A 27,722-nucleotide genomic window follows, 5' to 3' on the forward strand; every position below is an offset into this window, starting at 1 on the left:
AGAGAGAACTATCAACATCAGAGGCCCGAGACTGTTCAACACGCTTCCACTACACATAAGGGGCATAACTGGCCGACCCCTCACAGTGTTCAAGAGAGAACTATCAACATCAGAGGCCCGAGACTGTTCAACACGCTTCCACTACACATAAGGGGCATAACTGGCCGACCCCTCACAGTGTTCAAGAGAGAACTATCAACATCAGAGGCCCGAGACTGTTCAACACACTTCCACTACACATAAGGGGCATAACTGGCCGACCCCTCACAGTGTTCAAGAGAGAACTATCAACATCAGAGGCCCGAGACTGTTCAACACACTTCCACTACACATAAGGGGCATAACTGGCCGACCCCTCACAGTGTTCAAGAGAGAACTATCAACATCAGAGGCCCGAGACTGTTCAACACGCTTTCCACTACACATAAGGGGCATAACTGGCCGACCCCTCACAGTGTTCAAGAGAGAACTATCAACATCAGAGGCCCGAGACTGTTCAACACGCTTTCCACTACACATAAGGGGCATAACTGGCCGACCCCTCACAGTGTTCAAGAGAGAACTATCAACATCAGAGGCCCGAGACTGTTCAACACGCTTTCCACTACACATAAGGGGCATAACTGGCCGACCCCTCACAGTGTTCAAGAGAGAACTATCAACATCAGAGGCCCGAGACTGTTCAACACGCTTTCCACTACACATAAGGGGCATAACTGGCCGACCCCTCACAGTGTTCAAGAGAGAACTATCAACATCAGAGGCCCGAGACTGTTCAACACGCTTTCCACTACACATAAGGGACATAATTGGATCACCCCTCACTGTGTTCAAGAGAGACCTGGATAAGCACCTCCAAAATTGAAATTGAAATTGAAATTAAAATAAGTTTATTGAGGTAAAATACACACAAAGGAATGAGGTAGCTCAAGCTATTCTCACCCCGTTCAGTACGTGTTAATACATACATAGACACACATCACAAACAATAAACATATTGCCGAACATTCTGAGAGATAAACATATACAATTCCCCCTTTACATAAGCACCTCCAACGGATACCTGATCAACCAGGCTGTGATTCGTACGTCAGGCTGCGAGCAACCGCGTCCAACAGCCTGGTTGACCTGTCCAGCAACCAGGAGGCCTGGGCGACGACCGGGCCGCGGGGACGCTAAGCCCCGGAAGCACCTCAAGGTAACCTCAAGGTAAGGTAGCATGAGGCAGGTGATGTCAGGAGCATGTGACAGGTGATGACAGGAGCATGTGACAGGTGATGACAGGAGCATGTGGCAGGTGATGACAGGAGCATGTGACATGTGATGACAGGAGCATGTGACAGGTGATGACAGGAGCATGTGGCAGGTGATGACAGGAGCATGTGACAGGTGATGACAGGAGCATGTGGCAGGTGATGACAGGAGCATGTGACAGATGATGACAGGAGCATATGATGACAGGAGCATGTGGCAGGTGATGACAGGAGCATGTGACAGGTGATGACAGGAGCATATGATGACAGGAGCATGTGGCAGGTGATGACAGGAGCATGTGGCAGATCCATGTTGCAAGTAATGACGAGAGCATGTTTTAGGTAATGACGTTTGCAAGTAAGTGTAGGGAGGTAAGCGGAGGCAGTCAGGCAGAGAGCAGCCGTCTGGCTCCCAAGGATGTCTGTCTGTCTGGGCGGAGCCGTCCGTGGCTGGGTGGTGACGGGGCCTCGGCTACGAGTGCGTGGCTGGGTGGTGACGGGGCCTCGGCTACGAGTGAGAGGAAGACAAGAGAGTTGCTGCCGCAAGGTGACCTGCTGCTCGCATGCTGGCAATTACCACGCTTGTATGTATGCAAGCAAACTTGTACGTCTCACACCCAAAAAGTTACAGCCCCGCTCCTGTGCCAGGTAAGTCCACTACGGGCTCACCATAGCCCGTGCTACTTGCCCCGCTCCTGTGCCAGGTAAGTCCACTACGGGCTCACCATAGTCCGTGCTACTTGCCCCGCTCCTGTGCCAGGTAAGTCCACTACGGGCTCACCATAGTCCGTGCTACTTGCCCCGCTCCTGTGACAGGTAAGTCCACTACGGGCTCACCATAGTCCGTGCTACTTGCCCCGCTCCTGTGACAGGTAAGTCCACTACGGGCTCACCATAGTCCGTGCTACTTGGAACTTGTTCTGAGTAGCTGAATCTAAAACAACAACAACAACATCTCATATCGTCCATCATCTAAAGATATTTAGAGGATGCGAAAACTTCTCTAAATGTACGACTGTTCGATGGGTCGACTAGCCACACGACCTGGCAACCACCCACTATTGGGATTTGAGGGATTAATGCATATTGTGTAGGGTGAAGTTAAGTTACGTTACATTGAAGTAACGTCTGACTGAGTGCAGGGGGCAGACTTCACTGCCGTTCTCCTCTTATAAAAATAAATTTGTTTACAAAAACTTTCCGGTGGAACAATTAAATATATATATATATATATATATATATATATATATATATATATATATATATATATATATATATATATATATATATATATATATATATATATATATATATATATATATATATATATATATATATATATATATATATATATATATATAAAGGTGGGACCAGAGCCGAAGCACAACTAGGTGAGAATACAAGAGGCGCACTGTGAATAACTTCACCACAAATAACTCACCAGTATTGAGCTAGGTTGATGTCCTCCACTCACTCAAGACCCATAACTTACGTTCAGATCAATAATACAAGAGTTAGCGCACAATTGTTTCAAGCAGAAACAATGTTTTACGCGAATGTTGTCACGACTATACATGGCACGAGTCTCAAATTAACATCAGACACACAACCAATTGTTATGGTGTACTCACCTGTTTGCGCTTGTAATTGGCACCAACTGGATCAAACTTGTTCTTAAAAGCTTTGAGTTGCACCTCAGCCTTCTCCAGAGGCACTTGCTGATCCTTAGCCAGCAGGAGATAGGTGCGCCACTGCTCGGCCTCGAAGCCCCAGTGGATAGTCTGGTTTTCGAGTGCTCTGTGGGCGTGGCAGACGAAACGGGCCGGGGGGAAGAGTCCGTGGCACTCCTCGCACTCGATGCAGGCGGCGCCGCCAGAGGTGTACAGGTCGTCCCACACAAGTCCTTTACACTTCCCAAAGCAGGTGTGGTAGACGCGCAGGTGTGGGTGTTCTTGCGAGTGTGTCGGGGCCTGGGCGGGCGCGCGGGTGGGGTGGGCGTGCAGCAGGGCTTGGGTGAGCCTCTGGGCATCAGTGTTGGTGATGAGTCCACAGGACTTGGCAGTATGGGGCAGTACGCCCGCCACACGCAAGGCGTCTAGCTGCGACGGCGTGCAGCGCGAGCAAAAAATCCGCAGGTCGTCGCAGACGGCGTTAATCTGGCCGAGGGAAAACTCCCGCAGCACCGTGTTGAGGATCTGCGGCAGGCACAAACGCTTCTCCCCGCCCACGTTGAAGCAGGCGATGGGCTCCCCGTCGAGCAGGGTCTCCTGGCGCCCCCGGGCAGCCCCAGGGGAGCCCTTGTCTGCAGCAGCGAGCACCGGCCATGGCTGCGGAGGGAAGGGCGGTGGGGCCAGGAACATGCCTGGCTCCACCCACGACCCGCCAGGACCACCACTGCTGCAGGTGGTGGTGGTGGTGGTGTCCGAGGTGCAGGTGTCGCTGCCCGAGCACCGGACACTGGCAGTGGGGGAACTGATGGCAGTGGTGGCAGTATCTACAGCAGTGTCTTTGATATCTGGCAAGCGAGGCTCGGGGTCTCTTGTACAAGTTGGCTTGTGGTTGGTGGGCGTGTGGTTGGTGGGCTTGTGGTTGGTGGGCGTGTGGTTGGTGGGAGTGTGGTTGGTGGGCGTGTGGTTGGTGGGCGTGTGGTTGGTGGGCGTGTTGTTGGTGGGCGTGTGGCTGGGTGGTGTTTGGGTGGTTGGGGTGTTGTGTGTGGGCGTGCAGGGTGTGGGCGTGCAGGTGGTGGGCGTGTGGGTGGTGGGCGGACTAGGTGGCCACGTACACTGGCTGTCATCGACACACCGCCTACACGTCTCCGACTTGTTCTTGAGAGCATCCTCATAGAGGAGGGCCTTCTTGAAGCTGAGCTCTCGGTAGATCTGGTGCTTGGCGTGGGCATCGAGGAGCCTGATGGACGGCTGATCCTCACCGCACTCCACCAACTTTTTATTAATACCGGCGTCGCTCAGGTAAGAGTTAGGTCCCGGCCCGTGCAGACTTGTCATGGCTGCATTCTGGTAGGATTTAAGCACGCGCTTGAGGTGCGGGCTGTAGTCCGGTGTCGCCATAAGGGCTATTTACTTCACACTGGGCACTCTTGGCACTAGCACAACATGGTGATCACGGCACTGACTGCAGTGTTGGGTCGCGGCGCACGTACATCCTACCTCTCCAGCGGCTCGTCACTCACTGCCGCGCCAGCCTCTACTCTTCTTCCTCCCCCCCTCCTCCTCTCCTCCCCTCCCCCGCCCACCCGCGCTGTTGCCACGTCTACTCCTATATTACCTCACAACCAAACCATATTTTTATAACACCGTTGTTTCCAGGCAATGAATTTATTGTGGATATAATATATCAAGTCAAATGTACATTTCGTAATGGTTCACATTTGCGTAAATATTTCCAAAAGTGTGCAAATGCCATATGACAATTATAGCTTACCTTGCACCCGTCTGCTTATGATGTCCGGTTAATTTTATCCGACATTTGTAGCAGCATTCGCACTCACCACACAGCATAGGAGTTTATCACTCTAGTCACTCCAAGAGTGATAAGGATGATATGTGGGAGTAATAAGTAATTAATATAGAAAAGATAGTCTTGTCGGGGGAATGATAAACTCAGCTCCTGGCCGGCCAGACGGGCTGCGTCCGACGCCGCCCAGACTCTGACTGCCGCCGCCACAACACTTCCCGTCTATTATTTCCTTCGCCGCTGCTGTCTTCCCGTCAGTCTGGCCATTATTATGGATGACTGTCGCACCTCTCCACCGTCCACCTTCCTCACCAGCGCTAACCTTACAAGTTCACGTCAATTCCAAAATAGCCCGGGAGGATAAATATACCGAGGCTGTGTCTGAGGCGGGTGAGTCACGCGACACCGGCCCCAGTCACAATATTGCAGCGTGACACCTCGCGCCGCGACCTCCGCCACGACCACCCCTTCGCGCCGCGACCTCCGCCACGACCACCCCTTCGCGCCGCGACCTCCGCCACGACCACCCCTTCGCGCCGCGACCTCCGCCACGACCACCCCTTCGCGCCGCGACCTCCGCCACGACCACCCCTTCGCGCCGCGACCTCCGCCACGACCACCCCTTCGCGCCGCGACCTCCGCCACGACCACCGCCTCGCGCCACGACCACCACTCGCGCCACGACCACCGCCTCGCGCCACGACCACCACTCGCGCCACGACCACCGCCTCGCGCCACGACCACCGCCTCGCGCCACGACCACCACTCGCGCCATGACCTCCACCTCGCGCCATGACCACCGCCTCGCGCCACGACCACCACTCGCGCCACGACCACCGCCTCGCGCCACGACCACCACTCGCGCCACGACCACCGCCTCGCGCCACGACCACCACTCGCGCCACGACCACCACTCGCGCCACGACCACCGCCTCGCGCCACGACCACCACTCGCGCCATGACCTCCACCTCGCGCCACGACCACCGCCTCGCGCCACGACCACCACTCGCGCCATGACCTCCACCTCGCGCCATGACCTCCACCTCGCACCACGACCACCTCTTCAAACCATGACCACCACTTCGCGATGAGAGCACCTCTAAACGCCGCGAACATCACTTCGCGACGCAACCACCGCCTCGCGCCGTGACCGGCAACTTCGCGCCTTGACGACCACCAAACTAGCGCCATAATTACACTAAATACCAGAGATGGGCGCGTATTATGCAGAGATTGACGGTATCTGAGGCAGATCTTCCTCAACACTGAGGCAAGTCACCGGGCTGTCTGCCACTACCAATATTATTATTATTATTATATTTATATACAAGATTTCTTACATTCTTGTAAAGCCATTCTTAGCACGTTTCGGGCAGGTCCTTAATCCTAATTTTCGCCGGAATACGACCCGCCAAATCAGTTAACAACTTGGTACCCATTCACTGCTGGGGGAACAGAGGCGTACAGTTAAGGATTGGTGCTTAGTCAATCCTCCCCGGCTAGGATACGAACCCAGGCCAATGCACTCGCAAAGCGCCGGGCGAGTGCTTTATCACTGCGCCACGGAGATTACTATCATGGCAAGAATTTTTAATGTTAACTTTGTACTGTGTAAAGGAAGAAATGTATATGTTTATTACTCAGAATGTTGAGAGAATAGCTTCAGCTATCTTATCCTTTTGTTTGTATTTATACTTCAATAAAGTTATTTGAATTTGAACTTTATACTCCTGAATCGTTATTATGTATTTCGCTTACTTAACGTATAATTATGGCATGAACAAAAATAGACAGATCAAACAATTGCCTACAAGGCCGCCATAATTAATTTTGTGATTTTTTCTTGTATTATTATTTACACCGCCAGTATACTGATGTTTTTTGTTAATAGTCTTGCACAATATGGAAATACGTGAAGAAATTTAGTAACCTGACAACAGTTTTAAGCCGCATAAAAAGCCACAAATTTCTGTGTAAAGATCATTATTATTAACCATTATTTCTCGATGGTGATCCAGCAGCTCGGCCTCTCGAGCGTTCCCAACGTCACTATTTTGATGTACTAAATTGAACATAAGAGCATAAGAATCAAGCGGAGTCACTCTCGACTCACAATCGGGAATTCTGGGTTCGAATCCTGGGCAGGACAGAAACAACCCGTTCTCATAAACAAAGCCCAAATGCTTGTTAATCCAGCCGCCAAATCCCTTGTTTATGAATGAAAAACGGTTTATTTCGCTCTTTATTTATTTTATTTATTTATCAGTCACAACTGATGACGTTCGATCATTTCTCGAACAACGTTTCGCCGATTTATATATATATATATATATATATATATATATATATATATATATATATATATATATATATATATATATATATATATATATTATATATATATATATATATATCTCGTACCTAGTAGCCAGAACGCACTTCTCAGCCTACTATGCAAGGCCCAATTTGCCTAATAAGCCAAGTTTTCCTGAATTAATATATTTTCTCTAATTTTTTTCTTATGAAATGATGAAGCTACTCATTTCATTATGTATGAGGTAAATTTTTTTTTATTGGAGTTAAAATTAACGTAGATATATGACCGAACCTACCAAACCCTACCTAACCTAACCTACCCTATCTTTATAGGTTAGGTTAGGTTAGGTAGCCGAAAAAGTTAGGTTAGGTTAGGTTAGGTAGGTTAGGTAGCCGAAAAACAATTAATTCATGAAAACTTGGCTTATTAGGCAAATCGGGCCTTGCATAGTAGGCCGAGAAGTGCGTTCTGGCTACTAGGTACGACATATATATATATATATATATATATATATATATATATATATATATATATATATATATATATATATATATATATATATATATATATATATATATATATGTCGTACCTAGTAGCCAGAACGCACTTCTCAGCCTACTATGCAAGGCCCAATTTGCCTAGTAAGGCAAGTTTTCATGAATTAATTGTTTTTCGACCACCTAACCTACCTAACCTAACCTAACCTAACTTTTTCGGCTACATATCCTAACCTAACCTATAGAGATAGGTTAGGTTAGGTTAGGTAGGGTTGGTTAGGTTCGGTCATATATCTACGTTAATTTTAACTCCAATAAAAAAAATTTGACCTCATACATAATGAAATGGGTAGCTTTATCATTTCACAAGAAAAAAATTAGAGAAAATATATTAATTCAGGAAAACTTGGCTTATTAGGCAAATCGGGCCTTGCATAGTAGGCTGAGAAGTGCGTTCTGGCTACTAGGTACGAAATATATATATATATGTCGTACCTAATAGCCAGAACGCACTCGTCAGCCTACTATGCAAGGCCCGATTTGCCTAATAAGCCAAGTTTTCCTGAATTAATAAATTTTCTCTAATTATTTCCTTATGAAATGATAAAGCTACCCATTTCATTATGTATGAGGTTAATTTTTTTTTATTGGAGTTAAAATTAACATTGATATATGACTAAACCTAACCATCCCTACCTAACCTAACCTAACCTATCTTTATAGGTTAGGTTCGGTTAGGTAGCCGAAAAAGCTAGCATAGGTTAGGTAGGTTAGGTAGTCGAAAAAACATTAATTCATAAAAACTTGGCTTATTAGGCAAATCGGGCCTTGCATAGTAGGCCGAGAAGTGCGTTCTGGCTACTAGGTACGACATATATATATATATATATATATATATATATATATATATATATGTCGTACCTAGTAGCCAGAACTCACTTCTCAGCCTACTATTCATGGCCCGATTTGCCTAATAAGCCAAGTTTTCCTGAATTAATATATTTACTATAATTTTTTTCTTATGAAATGATAAAGCAACCCTTTTCTCTATGTATGAGGTCAATTTTTTTTTATTGGAGTTAAAATTAACGTAGATATATGACCGAACCTAACCAACCCTACCTAACCTAACCTAACCTATATTTATAGGTAAGGTTAGGTTAGGTAGCCAAAAAAAGCTAGGTTAGGTTAGGTTAGGTAGGTTAGGTAGACGAAAAAACATTAATTCATGAAAACTTGGCTTATTAGGCAAATCGGGCCTTGAATAGTAGGCTGAAAAGTGCGTTCTGGCTATTAGGTACGACATATATATATATATATATATATATGTCGTACCTAGTAGCCAGAATACACTTCTCGGCCTACTATGCAAGGCCCGATTTGCCTAATAAGCCAAGTTTTCCTGAATTAATATATTTTCTCAATTTTTTTCTTAGGAAATGATAAAGCTACCCATTTCATTATGTATGAGGTCAATTTTTTTTTATTGGAGTTAAAATTAATGTAGATATATGACCGAACCTAACCTAAACCAACCTACCTTTATAGGTTAGGTTAGGTTAGGTAGCAGAAAAAGTTAGGTTAGGTAGGTTAGGTAGTCAAAAAACAATTAATTCATGAAAACTTGGCTTATTACGCAAATCGGGCCTTGCATAGTAGGCTCAGAAGTGCGTTCTGGCTACTAGGTACGACATATATATATACATACACACACACATAATGTATAACCGAAAACTGCACACCCCTGAAGGATTTGAACCCAGACAGCCAGGGTTCCATGAGCCTTCAGGGCATCCACTACTATACCTAGACCATACTGACTGTACAAAAAAGGTTGAGAGTCGTGAGACTTTTAACCCTACCTCCCGACAACATTCAATGGTCAAGTTTAGGGTACAGTTATTTCATCAAAACCTCGCAGTTGGGGCCATGTGAGGAGCGGTCGACAAAGTTCATCTGCCAGTTCCTTTACAACGTTTAGAATGAATTCCATCTACATCTGGAACTTTTAAATCCTTTAATTTGTCAATGCTCTTCCCGATTTTTTTTTAGACGTTCTGGGAATATCCCTCAATTTCCCTGCTTCAAATATTTGTGGGTAGTGGAATGTTGTTTAATCGTTCTAGTGTGAAAAATTATGTAAAGTATTTATTGTGTGTGTTGGCTGAATATATTTAGCATATTATTATACTTTTTTTCATTATTCATGTCATTCCCTCTCCCCCCCTTCCTATTGCTCTTAGCCTTTCTAAAGAATGTATTAGTAATTATCAAAAAGTGCAAAGCCCATATAGCTCCTGTATATAGCACATTTGAGAATGTAAATTAGGCTCTTTTTAAACTTTATACGGGAAATTTGTAATACCCAGAATTAATATACAGTTCTAAAACGGAACTTTATAATCTAAATGTGAATTAACATGGTCAATTCTGAGCACAACATTAGCTGTCGTATTGCAAATGCATATTATGAATATGAATTGCACAGTATCCCATTTCCCTTATTTTGAAGACTTATACTACACAGCTTAGCTTAAATCCCAACTAATAGCATTTTCACCATGGACAGACTTATGGTTCTCATTCAGTTTTGTTGGCTTCATGCATCCATTGGCAAGACCTTTGCTGCCACAGCAGAAGCATTGCAGTTTTTATTCAGTGATGACAGTAAAATCAAAGGATTTATAGACATCTTAGCATTTCCTCTGCTTTGATATATGATCAAATTACATTGTAAGTTTTTTAATGTGCACTCAACCTTGAAACATTGCCATGTTCATGGTGGGGTAGTTGTTATCATGTGTATCTTGGGTAGTTATCATGTGCATCTTGGGTAGTTGTTATCATGTGCATCTTGGGTAGTTGTTATCATGTGCATCTTGGGTAGTTATCATGTGCATCTTGGGTAGTTGTTATCACGCGCATTTTGGGTAGTTGTTATCATGTGCATCTTGGGTAGTTGTTATCATGCGCATCTTGGGTAGTTATCAGTGATACTTTCACACAAATATTAGTGACGATATCAAACTGTATCTACAGGATATTACATATTCTAAACATTGTATTTTAGTATTATTAGACTGGAGGTTTATGTAATACAAGAGTATATGAAAACCAGCTGTATTTATTATGAGACAAGCTCTATAACACAGGAAATACAATAACATATACTTTGGTAACAAACCTATAATTACAGACATTGCAATGGGGTGACAACTTGCATCCTGCTGTAGTTAATATTTCCTAAGGATTTATATTACACAAAGTACATACATATATTTGAATAAGAAAATGAACATGTATTTATAATTCGTTATACATTAATTATTTTTGTCACACCCTTCTTGCTAATTTTTCTAGTTTAGTGTGTAGACAGTGACTGCCTCTACTAACCCATAATAATTTTTTCTTACTGCAGAATAATTTATAATTCTGCAGGTGAAAAATATGTCTTTTACAAGATTATGTAATATTTCACAAACATATTCTTTGATTCTTTGTACAATATGACTAATTTAGAGCAATCAAAAATGATGTTACATGATCCATGAAACTTAAAACAACATTTTAAATGTTTACAAACACTTAGATTATAATTGGCTTTCAAGTTTCCAAACTCATTATCACAATGTACATTTACTAACATAAACATGGTGCTGTACCACATTGTTGAAGACATTTGTGGCACAGCACACATCACTTATCTACACAACACAAAGCACTTGCAAGATGTGTTAACATGAAATCCATAGTGACTGGAGGTTAGGAGACATAACTGATAAATAAGCTCTGAACTCTTGTTTTTAAAGTCACATGTGAAAAATGTGAAAGTAACCTGCAAAAGGTGTGGTACACAGATGCATGCATAATGCTTCAAATTAAAGTGGCATAGGCCAATTTATTATTATGCCATATGACATTTGCTGTGGACTAACTTGGCAAGCACTACTTTTGACTTCTTATCTTAAGGTTACCTTGAGATGAATTCGGGGTTCAGCGTCCCCGTGGCCCGGTCCTCGACCAGGCCTCCTTTTTATTACACATTCCCAGGAAGCAGCCTGTAGTAGCTGTCTAAATCCCAGGTAACTCTTTACTGGAAGGTGAACAGGCGCATCACGGTGAAAGAAACTCTGCCCATTTGTTTCCGCCTCTGCAGGGGATCGAACCCGGAACCTTAGGACTACGAATACCGAGCGCTGTCCACTCAGCCATCACGCCCAAGGCTACCTTGTGCAGGTTGTGCACCACACTTGGTCTGACTTAGGGTGTGTTACCCTTCTCCTGACATAGCCTGCCAATTGTGTTAGTGGTAACCAACAAACTTCTTTTCCCGTCTAAGTAAATTAGTACTGTAGTTTACTCAATGCTGTATTACATTTGCATTATAATGTGATTTTTTTTTTTACTTCTCATTTTCAGAAACTATCAAAAAGGAGACTATAAATATTGATGTCTACGAGAAAATGGCACGCAAAGATACAGTGGCTATAAATTGAAGAAAAGTTTAGATATTTTATTCTACTTTTCATTACTTTCTATTATGAATAAAAATTATTAAACCTTTGTATTCATATTGATAAAATACTGTGAATTAGCAATAACATGTGCTCATTCTAACAACTTTATCTTAATATAAAACAATTGTACCCTGTATTGACAACACACACAAATGTATTTAAACAAAATGACAAGTTGGTCCTTAGCAAACTAATGGAGTTTAAGATGACTTTATATGTATATTGACTCCTGATTCTACACTATCAATATCAACTTTATCAATGTTTTTACTAAAAATTATCAATTATTCATGCAGAAACTGCTATAATGTTATAAAGTAATAATACTAATATGAAACTGACCAGCCTGAGGTGTACACGTTATCAGCATATATTATACACCACATTGTATAAAATGAGGCGTAAACATAAAGATTCCCTGATTATGTCTCCTAATCTACCATACTGCTAAATTCCCTCGTGTTATTGTCACACATGAGTAAATGACCGAGATCTATAAATCTCCGAATACATGGCACATAACAAAGTTATTACATGCTTACTGAAATATTAAGAAACAATATTTATTTCTCTTTAAATACAGAGTTTTGATTCATACTATAACTCCATTATGAATCACAACATGCAAAAGTTAATATCACATAAATGAATAAAAATGGCACAAATCAGCGGAAAGGACAAACAGACTACTCATTGTCAGGTTGTCAATTCTAAATCCAGTGGATCACAAAGTTAACATCTGTTTCCAAGTTTCACGGCCAGCTGAAAACCTGAGAGACATCACTCTCATAAAGGCAATTACATTTCACATGACAATGAAAGCAATGTACAAGCATTTATTTGCTTATACGTAATTCCATTTGCAAAAATAAGTAAGAACAATATATCACTTGCATACCTTTCAACATTTTTTTTTTTGTCTTATATTCTTGCTTGAAAACAATCTTTTCATTTCTACGAAAGTGAAAAACTACACTGCAAACATTACTTTGTCATATTTGGATTAATTTGTCTCTTCCATTCATTTTCAGCCACCAAACTTAAAGTCACAAGGTAAAACTAATGTTGCAATTTGCAACATTATTACAGCTAAGATATATTGCAAATAATGTTGCAATATATCTTAGCTGTAAAGTAAAAATAAAATTGTCTTGATGTATTATATCTAGAAAAAATAAGTGGTAGGAAAGTCTTAAAAGAAATCCTGGTTCCCAGGTTCAGTATTACTGTATGTGTATGCAAATATGAAGCACATTTCATTAGTTGTACATCATATGCACATTAACTATGCAACACCATACTATATCCTACTTCACCACTCAATTCATTTTCAGCCACCAAACTTAAAGTCACAAGGTAAAACTAATGTTGCAATTTACAACATTTGCAATTTACAACATGCCTCAATTCTAATATATTCCAAAAATTATTCCATGCCATGTATTACACTAATATTTGGATTTATATTCTTTTTATTATCTAAATGTTTATTTTGGATTATAACAAAAGGATCTTATCAGTGGTGAAGGCGGGTTTAAGGTAAATGTTTCTTGTGTCTTATATAGCCATCTTGAGTAGTAGCTTAACTAGTAGTTTATCTTTGAAGTTTCTGGGTTAATTGTATCACATAATAAGCTTTACGATCAGTAACCGTACATCAGTACAGTACCAGGTACTCATAACCTTTGTCAGAATTAAATATCTACAGAAGCATGACAAATGAGCACTTACTGCCTCACTAAAATAGAGACTGGTAAAACTGATAATAGAACAGTGATTAACAAAGAACGACGGCAGTACATAAACAAGCACATGAAGAAACAAACACCCATGTAAATAAATGCATGTCTATAAACATGCAAATAATCACCAGTGTTCACCAGCTGATCACTATATTTGCTAACCTTGACTTCAGGAGAGTCCTACACCTTGTGGAGGGTCTTCTACGCTCTGTGTGATAATAACTGTTCAGAAGATTACGACCGAGCTTGTTTCAGCAGGCAGCATGCGTGCTGTGCAAGCTTTCACACATACTGTATATAGAAACTGACATGCACATGCAGAATCCATCATCTTTACTCTCTCTATGATCTCCAGGTGTTCACATTCATTCCTCAGCACAAGCTTCACCTGACCTTAAGCCAGAAGCACGTAAGCAAATCAGTAGTATCGAATACCAAGCTTGTATAAATATTACCTACTAATAGACAAATGCCAAAACATGCATTGACTGAGCTTACTTTTCTAATGGAAAAGAAAGAATATTGAAGTACAGAATGAGAAATATGCGAGATTGCATAAAGCAGATAATATTGCTTATTGCCTATGAAGACTTTTTATTTTCAAAATTAGAGAGTACTACTTGAAAGAACTTTTCTGTCTTCACCATTTTCACGTGTTGTATTATCCAAACTATTTAATTACCAAGATACAGAAATACGGGAATTATGGTTGAAATACCTGTACCATTAAGTACAACAAATACAATGTCAAACTTAAAATTTTGCAAGGTCATACTGTACTTGTAAAATGAGATACAGTACCACATAAATTCATCTATGTACTGTAATATTAGAGACAAATACAATAAAAATTGTAATACAGAAACTCTGGACAATACAAATTTTCAATGCTGTGATTGTAATACAAGGACAGCATTAAGCATACACATACAGCTAAAATAGTATACACAAAACTGGTATATTTAAAAACAAAAACAAAAACAGGGTTGAATGTAATGAAACTCCCTTTTCTGGGTGAGACCCGGAGGCTCCCTGAAGCTATCAGACTGATATATTCTATATTAGTCTGGGTCTTCAGTTAATGGAGTTCTGCCTACTGGGGACCATGAGCCAAAACCTGGCCCCCTCAGAGAGGTAATGAGCAATGGACTATGGAAACCCCCATGTGTTTGGGAGCATTCCATGTCTGCCATTGACTGGGGTTAGGCACCCAGAAAGGTAGGCATAACAAAACAAAAACCCCACTTGGTAAGAAATTGCAACCAAAAACCGAACAGAGAAACATAACTCCCAAAAAACATAAGGAAACAAGCAAATGTCATTCACCGCCGCTGTGCCGCTTGTCCGTGCAGCCCTCCCCTCTCTGGAAGGGGGAGAAAGCCCAGGACCTCTGTGCCAGCTACTCATACCTCAGTTCGGAGACTGAGCATCAAAAACGAAACCACCGACTGGAGGTGGGGGGGGGTGCCATGGAGCCTCTGGGGCTCATTACGCTCAATGCTGGTTTACTGTGGGAGGCCCCTCTGGCTCCCTGGAGCTACATAACCAAAGACAAGTAAAAAAGGGACTTACCCGGGAAGCGGCCGCAACAAGCACATCAACTCAAAGTTGAGATAACTGGCTGCATCCTGTGACCCAAAGCCACACACAAACAATCGGGACCAGAAACCTTCACTAAACAATGGGTGGCCAGGACCCTGTTCGAGCCCCGTGCCCAAATGTCAGCCCACGACATGTTGCCAAACACGGTAGCCAAAGCAGCATACTTACGAACGTCACAGGCAAGAGGATAGACCGCAGGCTGGCTAGATCTAATAACCCTGTGGACGACCTGAGAGACCCGAGTTCTGTAACAGGGAATGAGGGAAATCAAATCAACTCAAAGCGCGTCCCCAGCCACTGAAGCCGAGGCGCGCAGGTAACGACGTAGAGCCGCAACCAGACACAACACATGATGTACCCCCGGCCTGACCAACCAAGCATCAATGACCTAAGGGCTCCTCTGAGAGCCTGCCATCTCATTCTTCACCAGAAAAGAAGAACACGGCTGAAACTGAAACAACCCGAATGGAAATAGAAGATAATCTATGCAGAGAGAAGAAATGGCAAAAAAACCCACCAGGCAACTTCATACTGTTGCCGAGACGAAGCTCGCAGGTGGGACACCTTCAATGAAGCCACCTAATCACCATACAAGTGATGATACAACCGCGTCAAAAAGACTAGATGCAAATAGCAGAGGAGTAGACCGAACCAGCCATGTACCTGACCGGTCCAATCTGCTGGAAGAGGCAGAGCCATGGAAAACGGCCCGGGATCAGACACTGAGCAAGCAGCGCCTAAAACCCAGGCTGCGCCAGCCACCAAGCGGCAACAAGGACAACTCTGCTGTAGTAAGACTCCAAAAAGAGCCAAAACCCGAAGCAACAGCTGGACCAGGGAAAAAGAGGTATAGGTAACCCCACCTTAACCAGTCCTGCTGAAAGGTGTCCACCGCGATGGCTCTGCAGTCGGGAAAGGGCGTCACATACATTGGGAGATGCCGAGACCACGCCGACACGAAGAGCCCATACGTCCAGTAGAGCCAACTGAAAGAATCAGCATCGACTGTCCAGTCCGTGGACAGTGTAATGAACCAAGACAGGCCGTCCACCAGGATGTTGGACACTCCTTGGATATGAGCCGCACGGAGACCCAAACCCCGAGAATCCAACAGATGAGCCACTCGAAGCGACCAGCCCCAAAAAGGCAAGGTCTGAAGAGAACCCCCTGCGGTTCAGACAATGAACCATCGGAGAGCAGTCTGATCCAAATGGAGCCCAAGCGACCCGAACCCTCAAAAGTGAGAGCCAAACCGCCGCTAACTCCTGCACTGTGCTGTGAACCCGACGGGGGTACGGGGCCCACCGCCCCTGGCCGGCCTGGTCAGCACTGGTAAAAAAAAAAAAAAAAAGAGAGACGGACGAGGCATCAGTGAACTCATCGTGCGAGGGTTCGGGTAGGCGCCAAGGCACTTAGCCCCGAAAAACCTGAAGAGGAAGCTGGCGACACACCAACCGACACAAGGCCCATGGAGGCCATAATAGAAGTATATATATAGAAGTATATATATAGACGTATATATATAGAAGTATGTATATAGTATATATATATACCTCAGGATGCACAGTAAACTGTGCATCCTGAGGAGGCACAGGGGTGAACAGGCATGCATTAAGGCGCTCAAAATTGCCCCCAAGTAAACCTGCCGAACACAGTGGTCGCGAGAGAGGCAGGAGGGATGGAAAACAGTGCAAACCTCGTCCCCACCCAGCAAGTCAACAGGGCGACCCGCAAAATGGCCGATGCCCCTTAAGAGAAGTCGTCAACGAGCAGAATGAGCATTGCACCGACCAGATGATGTTAGCTCCTAAGGAAGCGCCTGTTCAGAAATTGGAACCAAGGGGTTCCTGACTGGAAGAACCCTGAACCCTGAGCTTTGGCATGACCCTTCTGAAAGGCCCGAGAACAGCCACTCCGGAGAAGCAACAAATCCGACATAGGACGGAAACTAGATGAGGCCGCCTGCAGAAACTGTGTGACAGGACAGTCTGCAAACAGTAACGGTAAAAAAGGAGACAAAAATCTAAGAGCCAGAGCTCAAGCAGATTTCAAGGAGAGAGCAAGCACGGCCTAGCAACACGTGATGCGAGAGGCAAAGAACAGAAACACTGCCTCCAGGAGAATCAGCGCAAACAGCTTTACCAGAACAACTGACACCCTATCCGCCGAGGCCAGTGCCTGCAGACGAAGGCCCGGCACTCAATGCCTCCACATCCTCCCTAAGCCAGATTGAGGACAACTCGAGTAGGAAAAAGAAGAGCAAGACCAAAGCTAAATGCCATCGAGCACGTAAATCCTCAGCCGCCAAAGATGCCGAAAGGGTGGGAACCTACACATGCAGCTGCACAAGGCCAACATCCTGAGGAAGCACAGGGGTGAACAGGCATGCATTAAGGCGCTCAAAATTGCCCCCCAAGTAAACCTGCAAAACAGTATCAGCCTCCCGCCATTCAGGCGTGTGGGTCCAATGAAACCCATGCCACGCTCCCTGTGAAAAGAAAGGGCAGTCTGCAAGCTAAGAAGACTCCGGAACCTCCTTAGGCAGGATTCTTGAGGCAGAAAACCTCCAGCAAGAGTGAGCCGAGGAACCCAAGGGAACCCAGACGCCTGGGTTCCCTTGGGAAAGGGCGCCTGACAGCTGGGTGGACAATGCTTCGGATTCGTAGTCCTGAGGTCCCGGGTTCGATTCCCGGTAGAGGCGGAGACAAATGGGCAAGATGTTTCTTTCACCCTGATGCCCCTGTCACCTAGCAGTAAATAGGTACCTGGGAGTTAGACAGCTACTACAGGCTGCTTCCCAGGGTGTGTGTAACAAAAAGAAGGCCTGGTTGAGGACCAGGCCGCGGGGACGCTAAGCCCCAAAATCTTCTCATAATAACCTCAAGATGACCCGGAACCAAACCCGGGGAGGAGCCAACCCAAAATCAAACTCGTACAGGGAAGGGGGAGGGGGGGGTAAGATAACCCCTGCCCCTGCAACAACAAACCCCGTGATGAGAGCACCAAAACCCAAGCGGGATCAAAGGGAGGTCCAAACTCCCCAGGGCGATTCCTCCCCAGCCCCGGAAGCCTCTAAGCCAGGTCCCTGGGCAGAACCTTCCTCCACGCTCTCTACCTCTGATGAAAAGGCAGAGTCCAGGAGGAAAAGCAGCAAAGAATGGGGTCTGCTGGTAGGACCCAGAAGCCTCAGCAGGAGGAGCAGGATTGAATGCCTCCATCTCCGACTAGAATGGAGCAGCCACCGAAGCCGCCCGAGTCTCAACACCAACTTAACCTTGCCCTGACTCCGAAACCCTCAGATGTTTGGGAGTGGTTGAGATTTGAGTGACCAGGGCGAACAACGCCAGCCGGGGAAAGACTTGCCGGCGTAGACAGAACCAGAGTCAAAGCAACTAACGCCCTTAAGTTCAGGTCCCTAAAACCAAAACAGGGCAGCCCCAGGGCATCCTAGTGGGTAACCAACCTAGCGCATTGCAGCAACCTAAACTGAACATGCAACACGGATGTTGCCCGAACCCTAATCTCAGATACAGTAGAATGGGTAAACTGGAGCACGAGCAGAGAACATGTCTCGCAAGACTTCGGGTCAAAGGTGTCCTTGACCCAACAGGCTGCATGACGGAGGCAAAATAGGTGACTGTCACCCTGAGACAAGGGCACAGAACAACCTTCAATCTCGCACAAGGCGAGGTGAGACTCAGAACACACATCCATCAGTTAACCAAGCCCTGATGGGGGTTTTCCAGGGCCCGTAGGGGGTTTTGCCTATGGGAAGCCCAGGCAAAGATGCTGCTAAGCCGATGAAGCCTGAATGTAAACATAAAGGGGAAAGGGCTATAAACTGGACCTCTGTAATGTGTACAAGCAGGGGGGCTTAGAGGAGGGCCACCGAAAATACCCTAGGTGGACTAATAGTCAACAAGGCAGACCTCCCTCCAGGCAAGGAAAACAAAAATAAAAGAAGAACCCTGCAAAAGCACAATGCCAGGAGAAGGAACAGGAACATGGCCACCGTGTAGGTAAGAGTGCAAAGCAGCATCCTGCGCCCCAACCAGCTACACCACCACCACTTCCTACCCAAGGCCAAATAAAGGCCACAAAACCTCAGCTCGCCCCAAAGGCGGGGTAAATGCCGAGCAGCAAGAACCCCTACAGAAGTAGAGTCCTGAAGGTTCTAGGGAAGGCAACCCTAGTAACCCAAGGGCAGTACTTACAGGGTGCTTAGGAAAGGTAGCCCTAAGCGCATGCAGCCCCAGTACATACACTGATGCTACTCCTGGCCACCTCACCACAAAGAGCAGGAAACACCATGATGGCGCAAATTCCACCAAGAAATCGAAGCCAGAGTTGACGACCGCCACAGAGTGCTTCAACCTATGAACTGAGGTGTGAGTAGTTGGTGCAGGGGTGTGGGGCTTCCCCTACCCTTACACATACTGGGAAAGTCCATCTTTTATATGTCTTTGGTTATGTAGCTCCAGGGAGCCGAAGTGGCTCCCCACAGAAAACCAGCGTTGAATGTACAGTAATGAAACGCCATTTTCTGGGTAAGCCCCGTTTGCTTCCTGGCATCCTCCCTCCCTCCCTCCGGTCGGCGGTTTCGTTTTTGATGCTCAGCCTCCAAACTAAGGTGTGTGAGTAGCCGGTGTGGGGGTCTGGGGCTCAGCCTCCAAACTAAGGTGTGTGAGTAGCCGGTGCGGGGGTCTGGGGCTCCCCCTCCCAAGGAGGGAAGGACTGTGCTGACAAGCGGTGCAGTGGCGGTGAGTGACGTTTGCTTGTTTCCTTATGATTTTTGGGGAGTTGTTTCTCTGTTCGCTCTTTGGTTGCAATTTCTTACCAAGTAGGGGTTGTTTTGGTATGCCAACCTTTTTGGGTGCCTAACCCCGGTCGATGGCAAACATGCAATGCTCCCAAACACATGGGAATTTCCATAGGCCATTGCTCCCTGTGCCTCTCTGAGGGGGCCAGGTTCTGGCTCGTGGTCCCTGGTAGGCAGAATTCCATTGACTGAAGCCCCAGACTAATACAGCGTACATCAGTCCAATAGCTCCAGGGAGCCAGAGGGGCTCCCCACAGAAAAATGTAATACATTCTCCCCTCTGCTTTTCTCACACTTTATTACTCACTACTGTAATTTAACCTTATCTAACTCATGGCAGCAGTGCATGGGGCTCAACCACAAGCCATTCTCGCCTAGCAAAAATCACAACTGTAACAAATTCTGCCTACAGACATCCTATATTCAAATTCCTAAACATTGCTAAACACATACAACATACATTCTCTTGTGATATTGACACTTATAAAGCCTTATTTTCAATACTAACCTGACCTGAAACTCTTTCCAGTTGAATGTATAAGAACCCAAGAACACCACACTGAAAATAACTGCTGTATCTCTCTGATATTCTCTGGGTCCAAGTAAACATATGCAAACATGTCATGCAACTATAGGAACCCAATATATGGGATTTCCTTCCTAATGAAGAAAAATTGCTGAAGCAATTCTTTATTTAAAGGTAAAACAAGTACTGTAGTTAATTTCCTCACCATAGTTTCCCACTTTGTGCTATTAATTCGCCTAACGTCGTAGTATCTATGAATACAACTACATAAATATAAGTTCTCATTATCACCACCTCACCCTAACATAGTAATTATGTTAACTCAAATTACTCCAATTCTTCATTGACCTAAGTCCCTAAATTTATTTCCTCTTTTAAGACTGACATCACCATGTAGCTTAAAATTCTGTGATAGCCTTAAGACTTGCCCAAAATATTGCATGTTATGAGAAGGTACTAATTAATAACAACATCCATACTAACAACCAATTGTACCTTCTTGTATACAGTATATATATAAATAAATTAATAAAAAATAATACAAGTAAATAACACTCTAGCTGCCGAAGTCAGCGCCCCAGACGAAGGCTCTTCACTCAATGCTCCCACATCCTCCTCAAGCCAGGCAGAAGACAGCTCGAGAAGGGAAAAGAAACATAAGACCGAAGCCAAATGCCCACGGGCGCGTAACTCCTCCGCAACCAACGAAGCCGAAAGAAGAGGAACCTGCACGTGAAGCTGGAAAAGGCCAACATCCCGAGAAAGCATGGGAGCGAACAAGCACGCATTAAGGTGCTCAAACTCATCCCCCAGGTATACCTGCATAAAAGTAGAAGTTTCCCGCCAATCAAGTGTGCGGGGTCAGACAGAACCCATGCCACGCCCCCAACGAAAAGAAAGGGCAGTCTGCCAGCCAGGAAGATTCAGGAACCTCCAAACGCATCCAAAAACGGGAAGAAGAACCGAACTCAAACGAGGACAGATTCATCGCAGAGGCATAACCCGGGTCCTGCAAGAGGTATGTAGCAAGAGCTTCCCGAGCCACCTTCGCGGAGATACAGGAAGTAGAAAACCTCTGGAAAGACGGAGCTGAGGTATCCAAAGGAGCTCGGAACCAAACCCGGGGAGGAGCCGAACCCAAATCAGACTCATACAAGGAAGGGGGGTAAGAAAATCCCTCCCCCTGCAACAATAAGCCTTGCGAGGAAGGCAAAAGCACCCAAGCAGGGTCAAACGGGCCCCAAGGCCCCCAGGTTGACTCCTCCCCAGCCCCAGGATCCCCCACGTCGGGACCCGGGGCCGAGCCATCCTCCAAACCCTCTACCCCTGAAGGAAAGGCAGAGTCCAGGGGAAAGGCAGACAAGAAGGGGGTCTGCTGGTGAGACCCAGAAGCCTCGGCAGGAGGAACCGGCTCAAATGCCTCCATCCCCGACCCGGATGGGGCAGCCCCCGAGGCAGCCCGAGTCTCAATACCAACTAAACCCTGTGCCGAGGCCGAAACCCTCAGATGTTTTGGAGCCGGACACAGGGAGGGGGGGGGGGAGGGTGCAGGAAGAACCACAGGGAAAGGACCAGGGAGCATGGAAGGAGCCAAAGCCGAAGCGACTAACGCCCCCCAGGTAAGGGTCCCTAAAACCAAAACGGGGCAGCCTCGGGGCATCCAGGTGGGAAACCAACCTAGCGTATTGCAGTAACCTAAACCTAATATGCAATGCTGATGCTGCCTGTATCCTAACAGGATCATCCACAGAGTAAAACTGGAGCACAGACAGAGAACACGACGCACAAGACTCCGGGTCAAAGGTGTCATTGACCCAACAGGCAGCATTACGGAGGCAAAACAGGTGACTGTCACCCTGAGACAAGGGCACACTGCAACCTTCAAATCCACACAAGGCAGGCTGGAACTCGGGAGACACATCCATGGGTCCACCGAGCCCCAACAGGGGTTTCCAGGGCCTGTAGGGTAACAACTACGGGAAGCCCGGGCAAAGTGTTGCTAACTGGATAAGAAACCCAAACAAAACAAGGGGTAGATGATAAAACTGAAAACCCCTGGGATGCGTACAAGCACGGGGGCCTAGCAGAGGGCCACCAAAACAATATCAGGGGAACTATAGACCCACGAGGCAGAACCTCCACCAAGCAAACAAAAACAAAACAAAAAAAAGAAAAACCCTGCAAAAGTACACTGCCCCCAGAGGCAACAGGAACCGGTGGCAGGTCGTGCAACACCTTGACGCCCTAACCAGCACAATACCACTCCCTACTCCAGGTCAAACAAGGGCCCCAAGCCCCAGCTGGCCCCAAGGGTGAGGCAAATGCCGAGCAGCAAGAACCCCTATGGGAGCGGTTCCCGAACGCCCCAGGGAAGATAACACTGACACGCAGGGGCAGTACTCACAGGGTACCTATATGATATATGACAAAGATATGATAAAGATATATGATATATAATGACATATTATATGACAAAGAGTGCTGGGAAGACGGGACACCACGAGCGTAGCTCTCATCCTGTAACTACACTTAGGTAATTACTTAGGTAATTACCTAGGGAAGGAAGCCCCTAAGGCATGCAGCCCCGGCACTGATGAGGTACTCCTGGCCACCGCACACCACACAAAGACAGCAGAGAATGCCACACAAGGCAAACACCGCCCAGGAATTTGAGGCCAGAGAAGTGTCTATCCCGATTGAGACTAGCTTGCGAACAAAAGGCAGCCGGCGCGGCGAGGTCCGGGGACCCCCATTTCCCCTCCCGGGGAGGGGAAGGCTGCGCGGACGATCGGCGCGGCAGTAAATTGTGATAATTGATTGTTTGATTGTTTCCTTGGGATTGCAGGGAGTTTCTACCTCTTTGTTCGGTTTTTGTTTTAGTTTCTTACCATGTTGGGTTTGTTTTGTTATGGCTACCTTTCTGGGTGCTTAACCCCGGTCAATGGCAGATATGGAAAACCCCCAACCACAATGGGGTTTTCCAGGGCTATTGCTCCCTGAAACCTCTCTAAAGGGGCCAGGTTCTGGCACTGGTCCCTGGTAGGTCTGAACTCCATAGCTAATGTTCCGGTCTAACATAACATACATTAGCCTGATAAGCTCCAGGGAGCCGTAGGGGCTCCCCACAGAAAATACGTTCTTGCCTTTTTTCTTGGTCCCTCTACAGAATAATAGTCCAAAACATAAGAGTCTTTTGGGTGCAACAGTCCATATTTTGTACTTGCATCCATAATACCCAGTAACCCAGTAACTATAGGTACCAGATACCATCATTGTTGGATAACAAGTTGGAATAGTCAAAGAAACTTTGGACTTCAAGGAAAGGTGGTTATTCAGCTGTACAAGCCTCTGGTGTGCTTTCCCCACTTCCCACCTGGACTACAATATTTAATCACAAGACCTCACCTTTAAAAGTTCAGAGCATAGCGACAAAAATCATCCAGGAACTAAATCTTCTCTCATAAAAGAAAAACTTGTGGGCCTCAGTACTAACATTACTACATATCAGACATTTTTTTTTTTTTTGCAGGGATATTCCTGCATGGGCCCTAAGCCTCTGGCTGGCCCGCTAAGTGTTGCTTGTTTCTGTTTTACTTGGGCGGAGTGTGAGTATTTATTACTCATATGGTCGTTTCAGTAAGATTTTGCCATGTGTGTTTAACAACTTCTTCTGCTATATCAGACATGACAGGGCTTATCTCACCGAGACCTCTAAAATACTGAACAGATTCGAAAATATTAATCCAGACAACTTTTTCAAAACATCCACTGTAACTCACATGAATGGCAACACCTTCAAGCTCAATAAACCACACTGTAAGACAAAGAACAGGAGATGATTTACCCCACAGGGTATGGAATTGCCTGCCTAGCAAAGCCGTTAAATGCCAAGATTGTACCGTACTGAACTTTAGTTTAAAATTCAATTGGAAAAACCTTCACGAATAATTGGGGACCTTTAACAAGCAATCACTTTCCTGTCCCTGTTGAGACCACTAGATAAGGTTACCCTCAGGTAAATTCAGGTCAATTCTGAAGGCCTAGCAGTACCAGCGCTTGAGCCCTAGGAAGATACTCAGGGGTCAATACAGAAAAGTGTTATTATATAGGTAGTTTTTCAGTTGCAAGATGAAAAGTACATGAATTGAATATGTATGAACATTAAAAACTTTAAAAGTTATTACAAGGATATAAAAAAAAAAAGAAGTGTGAAGTAGCCTAATCTAGGCTAAGCCTAAGATATGAATACAGAACATAATTTATATTCTGCCATTCCTAGAAGCCTGATTTAATCAAGTGTAGTACATCACTGTCTGTGTGAAGTTTATACAATTTATCCTGAGAATGGGTTGTCTGCTTAACCCTCAATATCATTCTTTAACAACAGTAAAGACTTTCTTTGTAACAGTGAGATTGTTTTTACAGGAATAGAGTAACTGCACTTCTAAATAAAAATATACGAAAGGGAGATGAAGTAATCTGATATGGACTTGGAGGTAGGGAAACCCCATAGCAGAGTAACAATTCCAGGGCAGATACACAGGCAAGCAATCAAATAGATTACAGAACAGAGAAATACATGGAGAGATGCAGCTATGACTGTGCGACACCAATCAAAACACCTGCAGTGTGATGTAACTAGTGAAAGACCATGTAGTTAATACAAAATAGCACGTCATCTTTATATCTTTATATGAGTATTTTCACAGCTGATTGTGGGGAATTTATTTTAAATATCAACTATATCTTTATATAAAAAGAATAGCAAACAGCAAAATAATTAAATTACAATTAAGTCACGACAAAATTCAAATGTAAATGAGAAAGATTCAAGAGGCCTTCCTAGTGATATGAAGGATGTTTATTATGTCAGCTGTAGACATGCAACTACAGTACTGTATTGTACAAGATTACATATACAATATTGGACTAGTGTATATATATATCAGAACACTACAATAAAGATAGAGAAATGTTAATGAAAATGTTTAATAAAACACCAAATAAATGTAGTAAAATATTTTTTGGGGGGTGGGAAGGGGGGGGTTTCAAACATACGATCATGCTAGAGATGTACGGAAACTTTAATTAAAACAGGAAATGTTATGAAAACTCTTCTGTAATTACTGAACTGAATATCATTACTGAGGTTCTCAAACACTTGGTATTCATTACTGAAGTACTCAAACTACTAATATTTATTTTCTACATCTCAAATTCCCAGGGACGGACTTGGACCTTTATATCAAGCGTCACATTAATAAGTAAAAACTACTGCAAACCAGTTAACTAGATATTTCTACAACAAATACATGATGAACTCTCTTGCTATTTGTCTACAGTATCTATTTTGTCATGCTGCTTAATAAATGCACTACGGTACAGGTGTGTGTGTGTGCATGCACATGCATACATCTTATATATAATGTGAGCGTGCACATTCTGTGTGTATGTGTGTGTGTATATGTATGTATGTATGTATGTATGTATGTATGTATACAGTATATATATATATATATATATATATATATATATATATATATATATATATATATATATATATATATATATATATATATATATATATATATATATATATATGTCGTACCTAGTAGCCAGAACGCACTTCTCAGCCTACTATGGAAGGCCCGATTTGCCTAATAAGCCAAGTTTTACTGAATTAATATATTTTCTCTAATTTTGTTCTCATGAAATGATAAAGCTCCCCATTTCATTATGTATGAGGTCAATTTTTTTTTATTGAAGTTAAAATTAACGTAGATATATGACCGAACCTAACCAACCCTACCTAACCTAACCTAACCTATCTTTATAGGTTAGGTTAGGTAGCCGAAAAAGTTAGGTTAGGTTAGGTAGGTTAGGTAGTCGAAAAAACAATAATTCATGAAAACTTGGCTTATTAAGCAAATCGGGCCTTGCATAGTAGGCTGAGAAGTGCGTTCTGGCTACTAGGTACGACATATATATATATATATATAACTGAAAACTCCACACCCCAAAAGTGACTCAAACCCATACTGCCAGGAGTACTATGCAACTGGTGTACAGGCCTTAACCACTCGACCATCAGTGACCATACAAAAAGGTGATAGCCGAGGCTATTTGAACCACCTCCCTGACGGCACTTTGATGGTAATCTTTGCCATGGTTATTTTATCAGATCACCTCTTTTTTGTGGGGCCACGTGAGCAACACAAATGCGAACAAGCCTGAATGATCCCCAGGCATATATGCAACTGAAAACTCCACACCCCAGAAGTGACTCGAACCAATACTGCCAGGAGCACTATGCAACTGGAGTACAGGAGGCCTTAACCACTCGACCATCAGTGACCGTACAAAAAGAGGTGATAGCCGAGGCTATTTGAACTACCTCCCCGACGGCACTTTGATGGTAATCTTGGGCATAGTTATTTTATCAAATCACCTCTTTTTTGTGGGGCCACGTGAGCAACACAAATGCAAACGCAAATTTGTACGGTCACCGATGGTTGAGTGGTTAAGGCCGCCTGTACACCAGTTGCATTGTGCTCCTGGCAGTATGGGTTTGAGTCACTTCTGGGGTGTGGAGTTTTCAGTTGCATATATGCCTGGGGACCATTCAGGCTTGTTCATATATATGTTGTACCTTGTAGCCAGAATGCAGTTCTTGGCCTACTATGCAAGGCCCAATTTGCCTAATAAGCCAAGTTTTCCTGAATTTCAATATTTTTCAATTTTTTTCTTGTGAAATGATAAAGCTAGCCATTTCATTATGTATGAGTTAATTTTTTTAAATTTGAGTTACAACTAATGGAGATATATGACTGAACCAAACCTACCCTACCTAACCTAACCTATCTTATCCTAACCTAAACTAACATAACTATATCAATAATTTATGTTCTTAATACTGTATAATAAAAATATTTAAAATAAACCAACTGGAAACAATTTATTGAAAATAAAGAAAA

General features: G+C 44.4%; 2 protein-coding genes and 1 long non-coding RNA gene across 3 annotated transcripts in view; all 3 read right to left on the reverse strand.

The window, feature by feature from the left end:
* The window catches only part of LOC123746610 (putative GTP-binding protein 6), a 303,861-nt gene that overhangs the window by 176,389 nt on the left and 99,750 nt on the right, over window positions 1-27,722 (reverse strand). The window lies entirely within an intron of this gene.
* Window positions 2,611-4,459, reverse strand: LOC138359275 (ski-like protein). The gene has a single exon (XM_069318398.1). The coding sequence runs from the start codon at window positions 4,319-4,321 to the stop codon at window positions 2,870-2,872; it is 1,452 nt and encodes a 483-aa protein (XP_069174499.1). The 5' UTR covers window positions 4,322-4,459; the 3' UTR covers window positions 2,611-2,869.
* Window positions 10,649-26,231, reverse strand: LOC138359273 (uncharacterized). The gene is made up of 2 exons (XR_011225896.1): window positions 23,302-26,231; window positions 10,649-23,159 (listed from the first exon to the last, which is right to left on the reverse strand). It is a non-coding gene; the product is annotated as an uncharacterized lncRNA (long non-coding RNA).

The sequence above is a fragment of the Procambarus clarkii genome, chromosome 90 (assembly GCF_040958095.1).
Source record: "Procambarus clarkii isolate CNS0578487 chromosome 90, FALCON_Pclarkii_2.0, whole genome shotgun sequence".
Taxonomy (NCBI): Eukaryota; Metazoa; Arthropoda; class Malacostraca; order Decapoda; family Cambaridae; genus Procambarus; species Procambarus clarkii.

Bases quoted from the DNA above. Each gene is read 5' to 3' on its own strand.
- LOC138359275 (XM_069318398.1), bottom strand. From the start codon at position 4,321: ATGGCGACACCGGACTACAGCCCGCACCTCAAGCGCGTGCTTAAATCC.